Source organism: Pan troglodytes, chromosome 1 (assembly GCF_028858775.2).
Source record: "Pan troglodytes isolate AG18354 chromosome 1, NHGRI_mPanTro3-v2.0_pri, whole genome shotgun sequence".
Classification (NCBI taxonomy): Eukaryota; Metazoa; Chordata; class Mammalia; order Primates; family Hominidae; genus Pan; species Pan troglodytes.
Genome location: NC_072398.2, coordinates 11,441,010 through 11,456,642, shown reverse-complemented (window position 1 = coordinate 11,456,642; position 15,633 = coordinate 11,441,010). Strand labels below are relative to the sequence as shown.

Genomic DNA, 15,633 nt, shown 5'->3' with positions numbered 1-15,633 from the left:
CAAATCATATGATTTTTAAATTAGCATTTTAAAGAATAAGATAAAGGTGAGACATGCCTTCACCATATTCACAATGCACAAGTATTCATTCAGAGCAAATTTCATGTGAAATTTGATGTGTACTCAGTTGTTTACTAACAATTCTTTTAGAGTGAGATTAATTACTATTAGAGTATGATCTCTTTTCAGATAGCCAGAAGAATTTGAACTTTTTTTTAAAAGTTTATAAAGCCTCTATTGGAACTTCAGAAGAAAAGTTTACACTACAAACATTTTTCCCCTATAGGGAGAGACACTAAATGTTTTTACGTACATGGGTATTTGAGAAGATCAGGTACCCCATGAAAGGGTGCAGGGGATCCCCAGGGGACCCTAGACCACACCTGGAGCACCATTATGTAGTTCAACAATTACTGAGTTAGAGACAGAGAGTGCTCAGTACCTCTTAAGAGGAGTCTGGGCCAATCTCAAGAAATGGTCAAATAAAGGTGGTTATGATTATAAGCAGAAAGAAGTTTGTCCATTATATTCTAAAGGTCACTTGTAAGAATATTTTGGACAGTTTAGATGACGTATTCAGGAGACAGGAAGAAGGAAGAGAGCAAAAAAGGAAACATTGATAGTCCATATTTCACCTCCAAATGAATAAGACCTGAAAATAAAGAGGTAATGGATAAATATTCATCTTGTCATTTTATTCTACACTTTCTTAAACTAGGAGTTAGGCAGACATATTTATGAGACACACAGATTTTCAAAAAATGAATTTTTTTATTCCTAACTTCTTGAATACATTGTCTTGAAATTGTAGGGCTGTTCATCCTGAGGCCAGAGGAGTAATTTTATGTTAGAATAAAGATTCTACTTTATTAATTATGTTTATGTATTAAATAGAACTAAGAGTACAGATTAAAACCTGTAAGTATCAAACATAGTCCTCAGACTTAAAAAGTATACGGATGAAAACATTTTATTTTATCAAAGGATAAGTAGTCTTTACAAATCATTTATATACAAAGCTCTATCTGTCTGTGTTTGCCTGTAGATGAAAATTATTTCTGACATTTTTAACTAGGCACTCTCAGTCTGGGAGTTGTGAAGTTTTAGATGTCATCTATTTATTTCTGCTTCATAACATTCAGTCTCCCATTTCTAATGGAGATTCTAAAGTGGAAGACAAGGGGATTGCTTTGTCCGTTTTTTGTTTGTTTGTTTTTTGTTTTTTGAGATGGAGTCTCACTCTGTCACTCAGACTGGAGGGCATTGGTGTAATCTCGGTTCACTGCAACCTCCACCTCCTTGGGTTCAAGCGATTCTCCTGCCTCAGCCTCCCGAGTAGCTGTGATTACAGGCGTGCACCACCACACCCAGCTAATTTTTTGTATTTTTAATCGAGAAGAGGTTTCACCATGTTGGCCAGGCTGGTCTCAAACTCCTGACCTCAAGTAATCCACCCACCTTGGCCTCCCAAAGTGCTGGGATTACAGGAGTGAGCCACCGTGCCCGGCTGCTTTGTCCATTTTTAATAACATACTTATTCTATATTATTTCTTTGAACGGATATGTTCTACCCCCATTAAATTGCTTGCTTTTGTCAATTTCTATGACTTATAATAATGTTTCTAAAAACATGAAGATTTCATATACATTTTTCACCAAGGAAATTTGATGGTATCGAAAAGTAAAATGTGTAGACTCCTTTATGATGAGTGTGATTTTAAAAACCTCTATTGATTTATATAATTTAATATCTTTGTCTCAGTGAAATTAAGCTCTGTTGTAGAGTCCAAATATTTATAGGTAAATGCTATCCTATATCCTTGCCCATAAAAGTAAACATAGAAATCTTTCTACAATTAGACTGTGAATGGGGAGGAGAAGAGCATGGGTAGCCTTACCCATTTTGTTTTCCAGTTTCCCACTCATCCTTAAGCCCTAGTTACAACGTCTTGTGTTAAGGGAAATCTACCCAACCACCAAAGAGTATGATAAATCTCACGGTATTTTATATTTTGTTTTAGTAGCCCTTATCACAATTTTAAATATTTGTTTAACGTCTATCTTCTCTACTAGATGATAAATTTCATGATGACCGGGACTTTATCTGTCTTTCTTAGTATTTTTAATTTTTTTTTTTTTTTTTTTTTTTTTTTTTGAGACGGAGTCTCGCTCTGTCACCCAGGCTGGAGTGCAGTGGCGCGATCTCGGCTCACTGCAAGCTGCGCCTCCCAGGTTCACGCTATTCTCCTGCCTCAGCCTCCCGAGTAGCTGGGACTACAGGCGCCCGCCACCACGCCCGGCTAATTTTTTGTATTTTTAGTAGAAACGGGGTTTCACCGTGTTAACCAGGATGGTCTCGATCTGCTGACCTCATGATCCGCCCGCCTCGGCCTCCCAAAGTGCTGGGATTACAGGCGTGAGCCACTGCACCTGGCCAGTATTTTTAACTTTTAATAATTGTATATAGTTAAGGTGTCCAACAGGATGTTTCAATATACATAAACATAGTGACATGATTAGTGTAGTCAAACAAATTAGCATATCTATCTCCTGGCATAGTTACCTTTTGCGTGTATGTGCTAAGAGCTTCTGGAATCTACTCTCAGCAAATTTCCAGTATGAATTGCAGCATTATTAACTGTAATCACCATGCTGTACATTAGATCTCCAGACTTGTTCATCCTACATAACTGCAGCCGCGCGTCATGTCTTAACTGGTAAACACTGTAAAGCCCAATAAATAATGATGGGTGGACTCTTCCTATCTTTAGATTGTAACCTTGTCTTTTAGATTCCCATCTTCCCGTTGTAACCTTTCCCTTTTTTCTGCAGTTGGAGGATCCTGCTATTAGATGGCAAATGGCTCTTTACAAAGACTTACCAAACAGGACTGATGATACCTCAGATCCAGAGAAGACGGTAGAAAGAGTATTGGATATAGCAAATGTGCTTTTTCATCTTGAACAGGTCAGGCTTTGTGTCAATTCAATCATATTTGCCTTAGCCACATACAAATATTTTAAAAAGAGAATGTGTGTTAATTTGTTAACTATGACCCAAGAAACATATGTTCAGCATATTCATTCTAAAGAATAAGAGTCCGGTGTGCTTAGTATTTCATAAAGACAATTTCTAAGCTTATAAATCTTGTAGCAATATATAGATTATATATTTTGGGAGATCCTGGCCTTTGTTTTGTTGTCTTTTTTCAAATATTTCTGAAAGTATTAGGATTATATTTTTAAATTATTCTAACCAAAAAATTCAGGAGTTACATCTGATTTCAAATACTTTATGCATACTTCATTTTTTAATATTGCTCATAAAAACATGTTTGAGATATTATCTTTTACCAGTTTAATATTTGAAACATTTTCTTTTTTGCCACTTGTTTAACCTTACCTTTTATTAGGTATATTTTTGAGCTAATTTTCCCTGAAATCAGGAACAAATTACACTTAGAGAAGAACAATGCATTGATAGATATTAAAATCATGTAAGAAAAGTGTTTTTATATATTTTTTCAGTTGTGTCCTACTTTACACTACAAAGCTCAGTTTGATATTCATTACCTTTGCACAAGAATGTGTAAAACAAGAACACTTGAAACATTATCAATGAGAGGGTCATATTTTTACAGAAGAGATCATCTAGCTTAGGTAAAATATCTGCAACACAGAGATATATTATCTATTTCTCATCAAGTCCATTCAGCAAAATAATCACATAGTGAGGAAGCTCATTGTAACTTGACCATCTGATCTGTCACAGGGCTCTTATGACAGATCATACTGTTGATGACTTGGTTATTTTATACTAAATATAAAATAATAATAAGATGCCCTATGCCATCTCAGGAACTTTGCCACCTAAATGTATGTGTGTGTGCATATATATATATATATATATATATATATATGATAAATTTCATAGATGATAAATTAAATTATATATATATAATTTTGTATTGCCTTTAGCCATATTTGAACATATTATCATAGCAATAATAAACATTTTGCTTGTATTCCTGTTTTATATTATCTGAACCCTCACCCCTGCCCTGGACAGTTTAATAATGCAAAGATATCATCTAATGTAGTATCCTTTTAACTTCCTTCTTGCTTACTCAAATACCCTCCCCCAAACGTTAATAATTTCTCTATTGTCATGCAATTTATCACTACACTTGATGAGATTAAAGTCACTAGGATACCCTTAGGCTGTATGGCTATTAACATATATTTACGTTATCTAATACCTTGGAACTTAATACTTTCCCCTGAATAACTTACATAATATTTTCATGAAATATTAAATAAATACAAATTATCATCAATCAGCAGATGACAAGACTTGTAATGAAATTTTAAGTGATTTATATAAAGTCATAGAGTTTTATCTCCAGAATTATATATATATATATTTAAGATTATTAAAGGTTAATTAAATGGCTACGAGAGGACCATTTCTGACAGCATTGCTCTACCATCAGTTTTTAATTCTTCCTAGTGTTTATACATATATATAGATTTGCTTGAATAAATTCTAGATACATTAAATGAAGCTTATAGAAACTGATTCTATTTTATTATATTCCCATATATTCACAAATATATCCAATCATGATGAATGATGGCATTTCTCAAATGAGGTTCACTTTTCTAAGTATCCATTTATGCCTTGGATGTTTATGGAGTTCCCTGTCCTAGGGCAGCCTTATCCCCAGCAGACCTGGAGGACTGAGTGCTGTAAGAGAGGAAACAGACACTTAAACAGATAAATATGGGATGATACGGAGCTGTTAGGATATAAAATGTGCTGAGGAAAGTATAGAAGCAACCCATACTTAATGTAGATATGAAGTAGGTAATCCCTGTATAAATCTTAAGGTAGGAATTATCTAGAAAAAGTGGGAGGATCAGAGTTTTTCAAACTGTTAAGAATATGGCGAGATTGGTTTATCATGAGAGGAGGGTTTTGAGTTAAAAGAAATTGTCGATTATCAAAAATAAGAAGTGGGAGATATCCTCGTGTTTAATTTATGCCTTTAATATCCCTCTGCTAATGATAACATGTGACTGAGTCACAGAGGAGCGTGCAAAGAATATTTTAACTTGCAAACGTCAGTGTAAAAAACAGTAGGTGGACAGGAAACACTTGTTGATTTAATTTATCTCAAGTATCAGCAGCCTGTTTTAGATGTATATCTTGTGTTGTATATCTGGTAAGTTTTCTTATGAGAGTAGGTTATCTCCATTGAATTTTCTAATAATTCAATTCTAGCCAAGCTAACACATCAGCACATCAAGACATTCAGACAGGGTTACAAGGTACATCTTTGTGTTCGCCTTTGGATCACATATCTCACAGATAACTATTTACTTATCATTGATTTAGAGGAAAGCACACTGTTTCAGGTATTTCCTGAAATACTTTAATAGGCAGGTAATAAAATGCCTGCCAAATGATAAGCTTCCTGGTGGCAGGAACCCTTTTTGTTGGATTTTTACTGTATCTTAAATGCCTTAGGAACTTAAAATATGTTTGTCGACTGTCACCCATGCTGATCATAATGCTGTAATTCCTGTAAAAAGCTGTCATCTACAGACTGGGGTCTCAAAATGGAAATTTAAATTGAAGTATGTTGTGTCTCATTGAAAACTATTGCCCTTGATTGCTTTTACTTCTATGTTAAAGGCCTAACAATGGTTTATTTCACTTGACACAAGCATCAAGAAGATAATTGAAGTGGATAATTGTCACCACGTGTTTATTGATCATAGAGGGGGAAGAGCATCACAGAAATAAGTGCTTTTCCGTTAAACAAGTTGCCTCGTGAAAATTTCTAAACCACCGCAGCCCAAACATTTTAAATGTTTACTTCAGACATTATTACAATCATTTTCGACTCTTTACTGCAAAGGATAATAAATGTAGTTTTACTTTTTTAGCTAACATAACATTTTTATTTCTTTCAGAAGTCTAAACGTGTGGGTCGGAGACATTACTGTCTGGGAAGTACAGTGCTCAATGGCCTAGAGATTACTAATTAATTTAGGTTTATATGTTGGGATTTTTTCTTTCTAATACAATTAATCTCTTTCTTCTCTTGGAGTTGCAAACACTATTAGTTATATAAATAACTTGCTTGCATCATTTATTGCAACTTTTGAATTTATATTTGTCCCTATCTAACAAAATATTTACATATTTTAACATTTTTACCAAATTTACTCACTCCTAATACTGTGTTCACAAAGCGTTGTCTTCTTCTCTTTATCCTGCTATATTAAAGAATAGTAGAATTTTTATTAACTGTCTCTTTTTGTGTTTATTACTTTAGCTCTTACAATAAAATTAGTTACAATGGATATATGAATAAGAATGAGGTAATATTTTATGTAGGCAGAAAATATGTATTAGAATCATAAAGAACCAAAGAAAATTTTGAGAAGGAGATAAAATGATTTTATATGGAATGATTTTCTATTTCTTTGATTTTAGAGATGACATAGCTTTGAAGTACACAGTATTGGGAAAATGTGATATTCTTACTAAGGGAATTATATAGCATTTGCAACTACCTAAATTTTATCTTTGGGTAACTTTTAGGATATGGACTTCTTCATGATAATCTTAAGGTACTTTTGGAATTGGAATTCCAAATATAGATTACTTAAGAGGGGCAACAGTTTAATACTATATTTTTGAAGATAGTTTGGGGTGTAAATATTTATTTGTTTTTGAAGGTAGTTTGGGGTGTAAATATTTATTTGTGTCATTCTACCTCAGGTGGAGCATCCTCAGAGATCTAAAAAGGCTGTATGGCATAAACTACTCTCTAAGCAGAGGAAAAGGGCTGTTGTAGCCTGCTTCCGGATGGCCCCCTTATATAATCTGCCAAGGTCAGAATTATTTTATTTTTTGTAATAGATCAATGTTATTTTTTCCTAATAAGTGACAGGTGTTTAGAATCTACGTTAATAGGGGTAAAATAGTCCAAGAGAAGGATGGAAAAGCTTTATTGATTCTTCTACATAAAACTTGACTAATTTTGTTGGATATTTTCAGAGAACTGTGGTCTTTAATGTAAATATTAAATGACTCTTACTGAGGAATATCTGCTCAACTATGTGAGGCAAGAGAGAGTCATTGGGAGTTCTTTCTTTGTCCTGGATTTGAATCAGACCATGATCTGAATCATTCTTTGGCGTCAGACTTGTCTTGATTTGAATTCTGACCTCCCAACTTCTCTGCCCCATGACATTGGTCAAGTTATTTACTGGCGAATTTTCTCATCTGTATCATAATGGGATCAGCCTTATAGAGTTGTTCAGATTATTTAATGGGTTGATGTATACAGAGTGCTTAGAAGTGAGCTAGTAGGTTTATGTCATGATAAATGTTAGTCATTATTATTATTTTTGTAATTATTAGCATTAGGGGAAAAGAACTGACTTATGGGAATAATGTAAAAAGATTTGACAGGCCCGTCAACCTTCTCTTAGACATAGAGCAGACATACTTAATAGAGAAGTAGCCTGGTACATTCATGTCTGGCTTAGGTGGTCCAGGGTACCATTTCAGTCACCTTGGAGTTCTCTGAGAAACTATGCTCTTTCCCACTCTGAAGTTTATACAAATTGCATCACCTCTATGTCTCAGAAACAGGACTCAGCTCAGCTACATCTCTTTTGTGGAACATCTCTGACCAAGCCATGCCCTTCTACTCCTTGCACATCATGCCACTTTCCTACAGTATTAAGGCTATTTGTCTCTTTGATTCAGACTTTGAGATCCTGTACTAGTTTTGTTCCATTTTCTTTCTTCAGCACCTAGAACAGTGACTTGTACATTGACATTCAGTAAGAGTTTGAGTGAATGTATAAGGCAAAGAAAAAAAAGAAACATAAGCAAAACAAATAGAGGAAACATCATACTTTTCCCTTTTGCTAAGACAGCTGTATTTCTTGCCATCATGTCACACTCACTGGGTCTAAAATGTATTAGCATCCTCCTCAAATGTGCTACTTCTCAATTCTCTGACTCAATTATGCTGTCACCTTTTGGTCAGATAGAATATTAACCTTAATATCTAGAACCAGAAATACCATTTAACCCAGCAATCCCATTACTGGGTATATACCCAAAGGATTATAAATCATTCTACTATAAAGACACATGCACATGTATGTTTATTGCAGCACTGTTCACAATAGTAAAGACTTGGAACCAACCCAAATGCCCATCAATGATAGACTGGATAAAGAAAAAGTGGCACATATACACCATGGAATACTATGCAGCCATAAAAAAGAATGAGTTCATGTCCCTTGCAGGGACATGGATGAAGCTGGAAACCATCATTCTCAGCAAACTAACACAGGAACAGAAAATAAAATACCACATGTTCTCACTCATAAGTGGGAGTCGAACAATGAGAACACATGGACACAGGGAGGGGAACATTACACACTGGGGCCTGTTAGGGGGTGGGGAGCAATGGGAGGGAGAGTATTAAAAGACAAATACCTAATGCATGTGGGGCTTAAAACCTAGAGGATGGGTTGATAGGTGCAGCAAACCACCATGGCACATGTATACCTAATGTAACAAACCTGCACGTTCTGCATATGTATCCCAGAACTTAAAGTAATGAAAGCAAAAAAAAAAAAAAAAGAATATTAACTTTGAATTCACATTATCATTTCTTTTTGGTTACTCCTATACTGTCATTGCCCAGATTTCATCAGTTTCCCTTTGAACTACTTCACATTCCCATCCTTCCCTCCATCACCACCTCTTCAAGTCGCTTGTTCCTTGCCTCATATCAAGTTGATGGCAGTGGTTTCTGAGTTAGTTTCTGTGATGTCATAGAGTTCTTCCATCCTCTCCAAAATGTCATTTTCAAAATGGTATCCTTTATTCCAATGGTTCGCCAACCTGGTGCTTTTAAGAAACACACTTAAACTCGTTTAAAAAGTATTCAAGCCTCAACTTATTAAATTAGAATTTCAGTGAGAGCCCAGCATGTGTGCTACTTAAAAGCTACGCAGGTGACTCTGATGAACCCAGAAGGCTGAGTCTGTGCTTTGGCATGCCTCTCTCACATACAAGAATGTATGATGATTTCTAGCAGTTCCGGCTGCATTGGCAGTTGCCCCCTCTGATTTCCAAGGCCCTTCATAAACCTGTCTAACTGTTACGTCTCATGAGTCCTTAACCCAATTTGTTATCATAAAGCTCAGCTTTCCATCCTGCAATGGCACCGTCTCTCATTCTATCACATCTGTTGTTGTTTTATGATGTTCCCTTCATGACATTCTTTTATTCTTTCTTACATTGACATCTTATCCACATCTCTTACTAACTTCATCATGAATTCCACTGATTCTTCTCATCTGCACTGGTCTTTTTTCACAGGCGGCCATTTATGATAAGTAGTGCAGGGTTTAATCTTTGAGTATGTACTCCCATAAAGTTCACTTAATACCTTTTGTTTTGGAATCCTCAGGGCCATCCATTTGTTTTTTAATGTTTGCTTGAACAGAGACTAAGTCCTCTATTGACACTGATTACATTGCTTATTGAGAGACATGTTATATGATAATAGTCATTTAATGAACATCTAACCAATGCGATTTACATCCTTTATCTCATTTTAAGGCTTACAAAACTGAAATGTGGTTGGAGTTATCCTAGTTTTATAAAGGAATAAACTGAAATTTGGGAAAGTCGAGTCACTTGACCAATGTTACAAAGCTTGGAAATGACTGAGCCAGGATTGAAATGCAAGTCACTGTGTGCTATGTTTGCTGCAAGAGGCATTGTCTTTCAGGAGGACAGTCAAGAATAGAGAATTTATTTCTATTTTACACTTTCAGTGCACAGATAATCTAGTAATAAAGCACTACTCAATACAATTTCAACTTATTTTCTAAACACCCTTTTTCTGAAATTGTGCTTACCTTTCAGGCATCGGGCTGTCAATCTCTTTCTTCAGGGATATGAAAAGTCTTGGATTGAAACAGAAGAACATTACTTTGAAGATAAACTGATAGAAGATTTAGCAGTATGTTTTTAATGGGGTTCTAAGATGAAAGAGGGTCTGGGCTTGGTGCAGCGATGTTGGTGTGAGCAGTCATTATAGAACATTGAAGGAAAAAATATCATTACAGTATATGGGTATTAGGAAACTTTTAAATCTTAATTGTTACTGCATTCAATGCTTACGGGAAAATGTGCTCTTGTCATTTCCAAGAGATCTCATCAACATCAAGGGGTTGAGAATTTAAAATGAATAATATAAAAGTATTATTAATTAAACATGATTTAGTCTTTCTTTTAAATTCCTTCTCAAAGCCCCTATAAACACCTGAGAACCAGGATAGACTATAAAAGACTGAACTGTCAAGAAGTTATCCACCTAAATTAAGTAGAAGGTAAACAAAAAATTGCTGGTTTTTAGAAATCAACAGGGCAGAGAATGATAGACTGAACACAGGAGACTGAACACATGGTAAATGTGGAGCATGAGAAGTAGAATTTTCACCGGACTGTGCTGATAAAGAGCTTGTGAGTTCAGCACAGAACAGCGGTCAGTATCATCTTTTCTAAGTCATGGACCCATTTAAATATCTGGCAAAAGCCATCTTCTCAACAAAATTTACAAGCCATCTCAAAACTTGGCAGACTAGTCAGAGGCTTCATGATTCCCAAGATAAAGACATCTTGTGTAAAGTTATTTTTTAACTCACAGATTATTAGGGAATATAATGGATAAATTAATCTAATTCTTAAAAGCCTAATCTTGATTGTCCCCATATTTTAAAATGAATTTTATCTGTCTTTAGAATAAAAATGTGTAGACTATTGGATATCTTGTGGAAATCTGCCCATTATCCACATTAAGGCTTGATTACAGGGAAGAACACCATTCATGTACAGAGAAAATTAGTTTCCGTGGCTAAGTCAGTGGAGATATAGAACTCAACAAAAAGTTGGATGTAATTGAATTCTGCCAATAAAAATGCTTAATAATTTTCCTCGCTATTAAAGTTCTATCCGATAGTAAAAAAAAAATATTTTTTAAGTTTTAAAAGTAACTGAAAATAAGAAAAAATGTATAAGTGGTTCAAGCATTAACTCATTTAGTATTATTTACGTATCATGCTGTGTGTAAGCGAAGAAAATATTCCACTTTATAAGCAATTTGCACTGCTATGGGAACTAAATTTTCACACTTGGGGTGACTCAGGATTTTATTGCAAATATTTGTAAATCGAGTCCTCCCTAAAGCTAAAATCCATGCAGCAAATATACTTTGAGTTATGAAAATGCTTATAAGAATGGCATTTGGTATTTTTTAAATGATATAAGTTATCCCTGCTCATATTAATTTTTGGTCAAATTATTAAATATCTCTGTTTTGAGCTGCATAATTTTACAATGGTAATGTAACAGATATCTAGCATATTATATTACATTTATATATGTTATAGCATGTATATTACATATTTACACTTACATCCAACACATATACATACAAGCTTTTATATACACATACACACATATATACATATATAGCATGTATAATGCATATAAAATACACACACACACACACACACACACACACACACACCCCACAACAGGGAAGGAGGAACGTTCGCATTCCTTTTATTCTTCATTGCTGTCCTTCACATTGCTTTTGGATTTGAGTGAACATTTTTTTTAATGTGACATTGTATAAATTTGACTTTTTTGCAGAAACCTGGGGCTGAACCTCCAGAAGAAGATGAAGGCACTAAGAGAGTTGATCCTCTACATCAGCTGATCCTTCTGTTTAGTCGGACAGCTTTAACAGAGAAATGGTATGGTTGGGAGGGTTCCTATGAGACATAGGAGGAGCAAATAAAGACACCCGTGTCTGAGTAGTCTGTGCCATGTGTTCATGTTTTAAGTTCATCTTGTTGTTGTTAGGAGAGAGAATTGTTCAAAGATAACAACCAGCCTGGCATGTACCTAGGGACTGACACTCATTCAATTTTAGGCTTCAGCAACTACCTACTAGTTCTAGTTTTTCTTAACAACTTTGTAATTAATGATGTAGTTGATTCTGATTCTTCTTATGAAGTGGTTTTTCTGTTTATCACAAACAAACTTTATAAATAAAACAAAAGAACCAAAGCAAATTCCAGTGCCGCAAGTGTATGGAGACCGATGGTGACCCCAAATTTTCTGGGTAGATAGTGTCTCCATTGTGCAGTGGGTCTTAGGAAACCTCTAGAGGCTAAGTGAGCCATCACCTCAACTTGGAGGTATCTCTGAGATCTATTTCAAGGGCATTGCCCATTTTTCTTGTCTTCTGCAGCCTTAGTCATATGAATTCACCAAAGCCACAAAGGGCAAACCTCTCTGAAGTTACATAAGAAATGCACTGGTAGGCCTGATCGTCAAAATGTGCTCAGCATCTGTCATTACTTAGGGCAATGCATAAATTGGCTGTGCAGATGGGACATAGCAGAGGCTAGAGGACCTTTATCTGCTGCCCTGCAATGGGAAAGAAAGCCTGTTTTGCCCCCAGGCCTTTCCCATTCTCTGCAGAATTTGGGATGTAATTTAATTATAAACTCATATCCACATGAATCTCCTCAGAAGAGTTCATTTGACCTCTTTGCCTGCCATAATAATGTACATTTCTCCCTCTTAGCTAATGTGATCTATCCTTTCTCTCACTATTTCTCTCTCTCTTATTATTTCCTAACTAACAAAATCATCTCATTCCTAAGCATAGAGCAACTCTCTGTCTGGCATTGTCAGGTAATGAGGTATTTCTCATAAGTGAATTTTTCTCATGGCTGAAGTTTAAAACTGCTGGAATAACTTTGCAAATTTTAGGTATATTTTTGGTGGAAACTTTTCTTCACATAGTCATGGTTTCCATGCTTCTCAAAAAGAAGATAATAAACATATTTTAACCTTTCTTAATTTTTAGGGATCATTATTATGGCCATCTTGTTTTTTAATTGTCATATCATAATTTGGGGAATCTTTCCATCAAATGTCAAATTTCACTTCTGTCAAAAGCCCCCACCTCATTTAAGTTTGCTTGTTTCAAGTTTTGTAGTCTGAAGAAAATTAAAATTATTACGTTTGTATGTAAACCAAAAGACAGTTTATTTTGTGAGAATTGAAGGCCCTTCTGTAAGGTAAGATGGGACAGCTATTTAGGATCCCCGGGATCTTTGCTTTCTGATTTCAGGATATTTCTGAATATCCTAATATTGTCTTAGTTTTGTGTTCATTTAATTTTAAAAAGGTATACTTGTTAGAAAAAGAACAAAGGTTATTTTAAGCAGCGATGATACGTGTGCATGTGCCTAGCCTTCTGCTTAAACACTGATGTTTTCTTCTTGCTTTCCCCAGCAAACTGGAGGAAGATTTTTTATATATGGCCTATGCAGATATTATGGCAAAGGTAAATAAGTATCCTTCCTGATTTTCATGTTTAATTTTAATAAAGGGAAGTAACTTTCATCTGAAAAGGATAAGAATCTGTGTATTTCATTAATTTCAACTTTTTGTTTGTAGCATGGATCTCCGTTCTAAATTCCATGGCAGGTCATCATTGTTTCCTACTTAAACATTTTGTTTATGAGGAGCCATAACTTTTTCTAAACATTCATTCATTCAACAAATATTTGCTGGACATCAATATATTGGAGATAACATGTGAAGAAGAAAGAAGGGCACACACTACACCTTTGTGGAGTTTTTTGTCTGATGGGGAAGATAACGTTTAAGCAAACGGTTGTAGAAAAACTCTGATGAATTTAATGGTAGAGAAATGTATCCATCCATTTTTACACTGCTATAAAGAATTACCTGAGACTAGGTAATCTATAAAGGAAACAAGTTTAATTAACTCACAGTTCCACATGGTTGGGGAGGTCTCAGGAACTTATAATCATGGCGGAAGGCAAAGGGGAAGTAAGGTACATCTTACATAGAGGCAAGAGAGAGAGAGAATGGAGTGGGGGGCTGTCAAACACTGTTAAACCATCATATCTTGTGAGAACTCACTCACTATCATGAGAACAGCATGAGGGAAACCGTCCCCATGATCCGATCACCTCCCACCTTGTCCCTCCCTTGACACTTGGGGATTACAATTCGAGGTAAGATTTGGGTGGGGATACAGAGCCAAACCATGTCAAGAAACTCTTAGGAGTATTGGGAACAGGTCCCATGGCATAGTAGTGAGGTCTGCTTAAGGAAGTCTTTGGCTGTTGAACCATGAGTTGGCCATGCAAAAATAGTACAGCTTAGTATTTACTGAGTGTTTATATCATTTACTCCTCTTGACAAGTGGATAAATTGAGGATAAAAGTGGAGTCAGGGTTTTGCTAAGGCTTCTCACTTGGGTACCATGTACTGAGATGGCAGCACCAGAATAATTACAGGCCTGGAGTGAAGAGAGAAGAAGGCAAAGTAAATTGTGGATGTGTTAAAGATGCCTGTGAGACATCTAAGTGGAGACGTCAAACATGCAATTAGACATTCATGTCTGACATTCAGTATCTCAGGTAAGGCTTATAAATATAGACTTGGAATTTATCAGCATTAGAAGCCGTAGGAGTAGATGATCTTATCCAGGAAGAGATGACAGCATGAGGAGAGGAGGAGGCCTAGGACCTAGCCTGTAAGGACACAGAACATTAAAAGATGGTTAGAAGGAAAGGAGCTCGTAAAAAAGTTGGAGAGAACCTTAAGTGTGAGCTAACATAGGAGCTAGAAGCTATAGGACTGAGTGTGTGGTCACCAAAATCATGTTCTGCTGTGAGGTTGAGCAAGGTAAGGGATTGAAAATCTCCAGATTTATTTCATGTATATCACATAAGCAGAGTAAGAACAGCTTCTGCGGATTGTGGAGAGGGGCCATGGAGTGGGGACATGCTGTAGTGTGAGAAAGTAAGTAGTGATTCAGATGTGAACAGAAATAGTATAGTTGTTTCTTCATTGCAAAGATTGAGAGGGAACAGAAAGATATAAGGTAATAAATATCTAGCTGGAATTGTGAGGTTGAAGGAGATTATTTTTGTTTGTTTGCCATTTGTTTGCTTGTTTTTAAAGAGAGAGCCATCTAAGCACACATATATTCTGGTGAGAAGGAGCCAACAGAATAGGAAAGGGAATCATTTGTGAAGTGAGGTCTGGAGTCCATGAGGCCTGCTGGAGAAGACAGGTTACAGGACATAAGGGAAAAGCCATGGCTTTCTAATTTATTTTAAACTCTAACCTACAGCAAGAAATACACTTACCCGGTACAGTCATCTCTCAGTATTCATGGGGGATTTGTCCCAGGACCCCCAGTGGGGTATCAAAATCCAAGAATGCTCAAATCCCTGACTAATGGCATAGTATTTGCATGTAACCTACACACATCCTCCTGTATTCTTAGATCATCTCTAGATTACTTATAATACCTAATACAATGTAAATGCCAAGTAAATAGTTGTTCAACTCTATCATATTGTTATGGAATAATGATAAGAAAAATATCTGTACATGTTCAGTACAGACACAATCACCCATTTTACTTTCTCCAAATATTTTCTATCCACAGTTGGTTGA

General features: G+C 35.6%; 1 protein-coding gene across 22 annotated transcripts in view; it reads left to right on the top strand.

Moving 5' to 3' along the window:
• The window catches only part of RYR2 (ryanodine receptor 2), a 788,912-nt gene that overhangs the window by 673,951 nt on the left and 99,328 nt on the right, over positions 1-15,633 (top strand). For 14 of the 22 annotated variants that reach the window (XM_063790296.1, XM_063790294.1, XM_063790292.1 and 11 more), the window contains 6 exons: positions 2,833-2,967; positions 5,979-6,015; positions 6,794-6,905; positions 9,976-10,072; positions 11,767-11,870; positions 13,426-13,477. In XM_063790296.1, coding sequence (XP_063646366.1) covers positions 2,833-2,967; positions 5,979-6,015; positions 6,794-6,905; positions 9,976-10,072; positions 11,767-11,870; positions 13,426-13,477 — 537 coding nt within the window. Of the gene's footprint in view, positions 1-2,832; positions 2,968-5,978; positions 6,016-6,792; positions 6,906-9,975; positions 10,073-11,766; positions 11,871-13,425; positions 13,478-15,633 lie in introns of all 22 variants that reach the window. The other 8 variants (XM_063790307.1, XM_063790306.1, XM_063790311.1 and 5 more) reach the window with 1 other exon arrangement.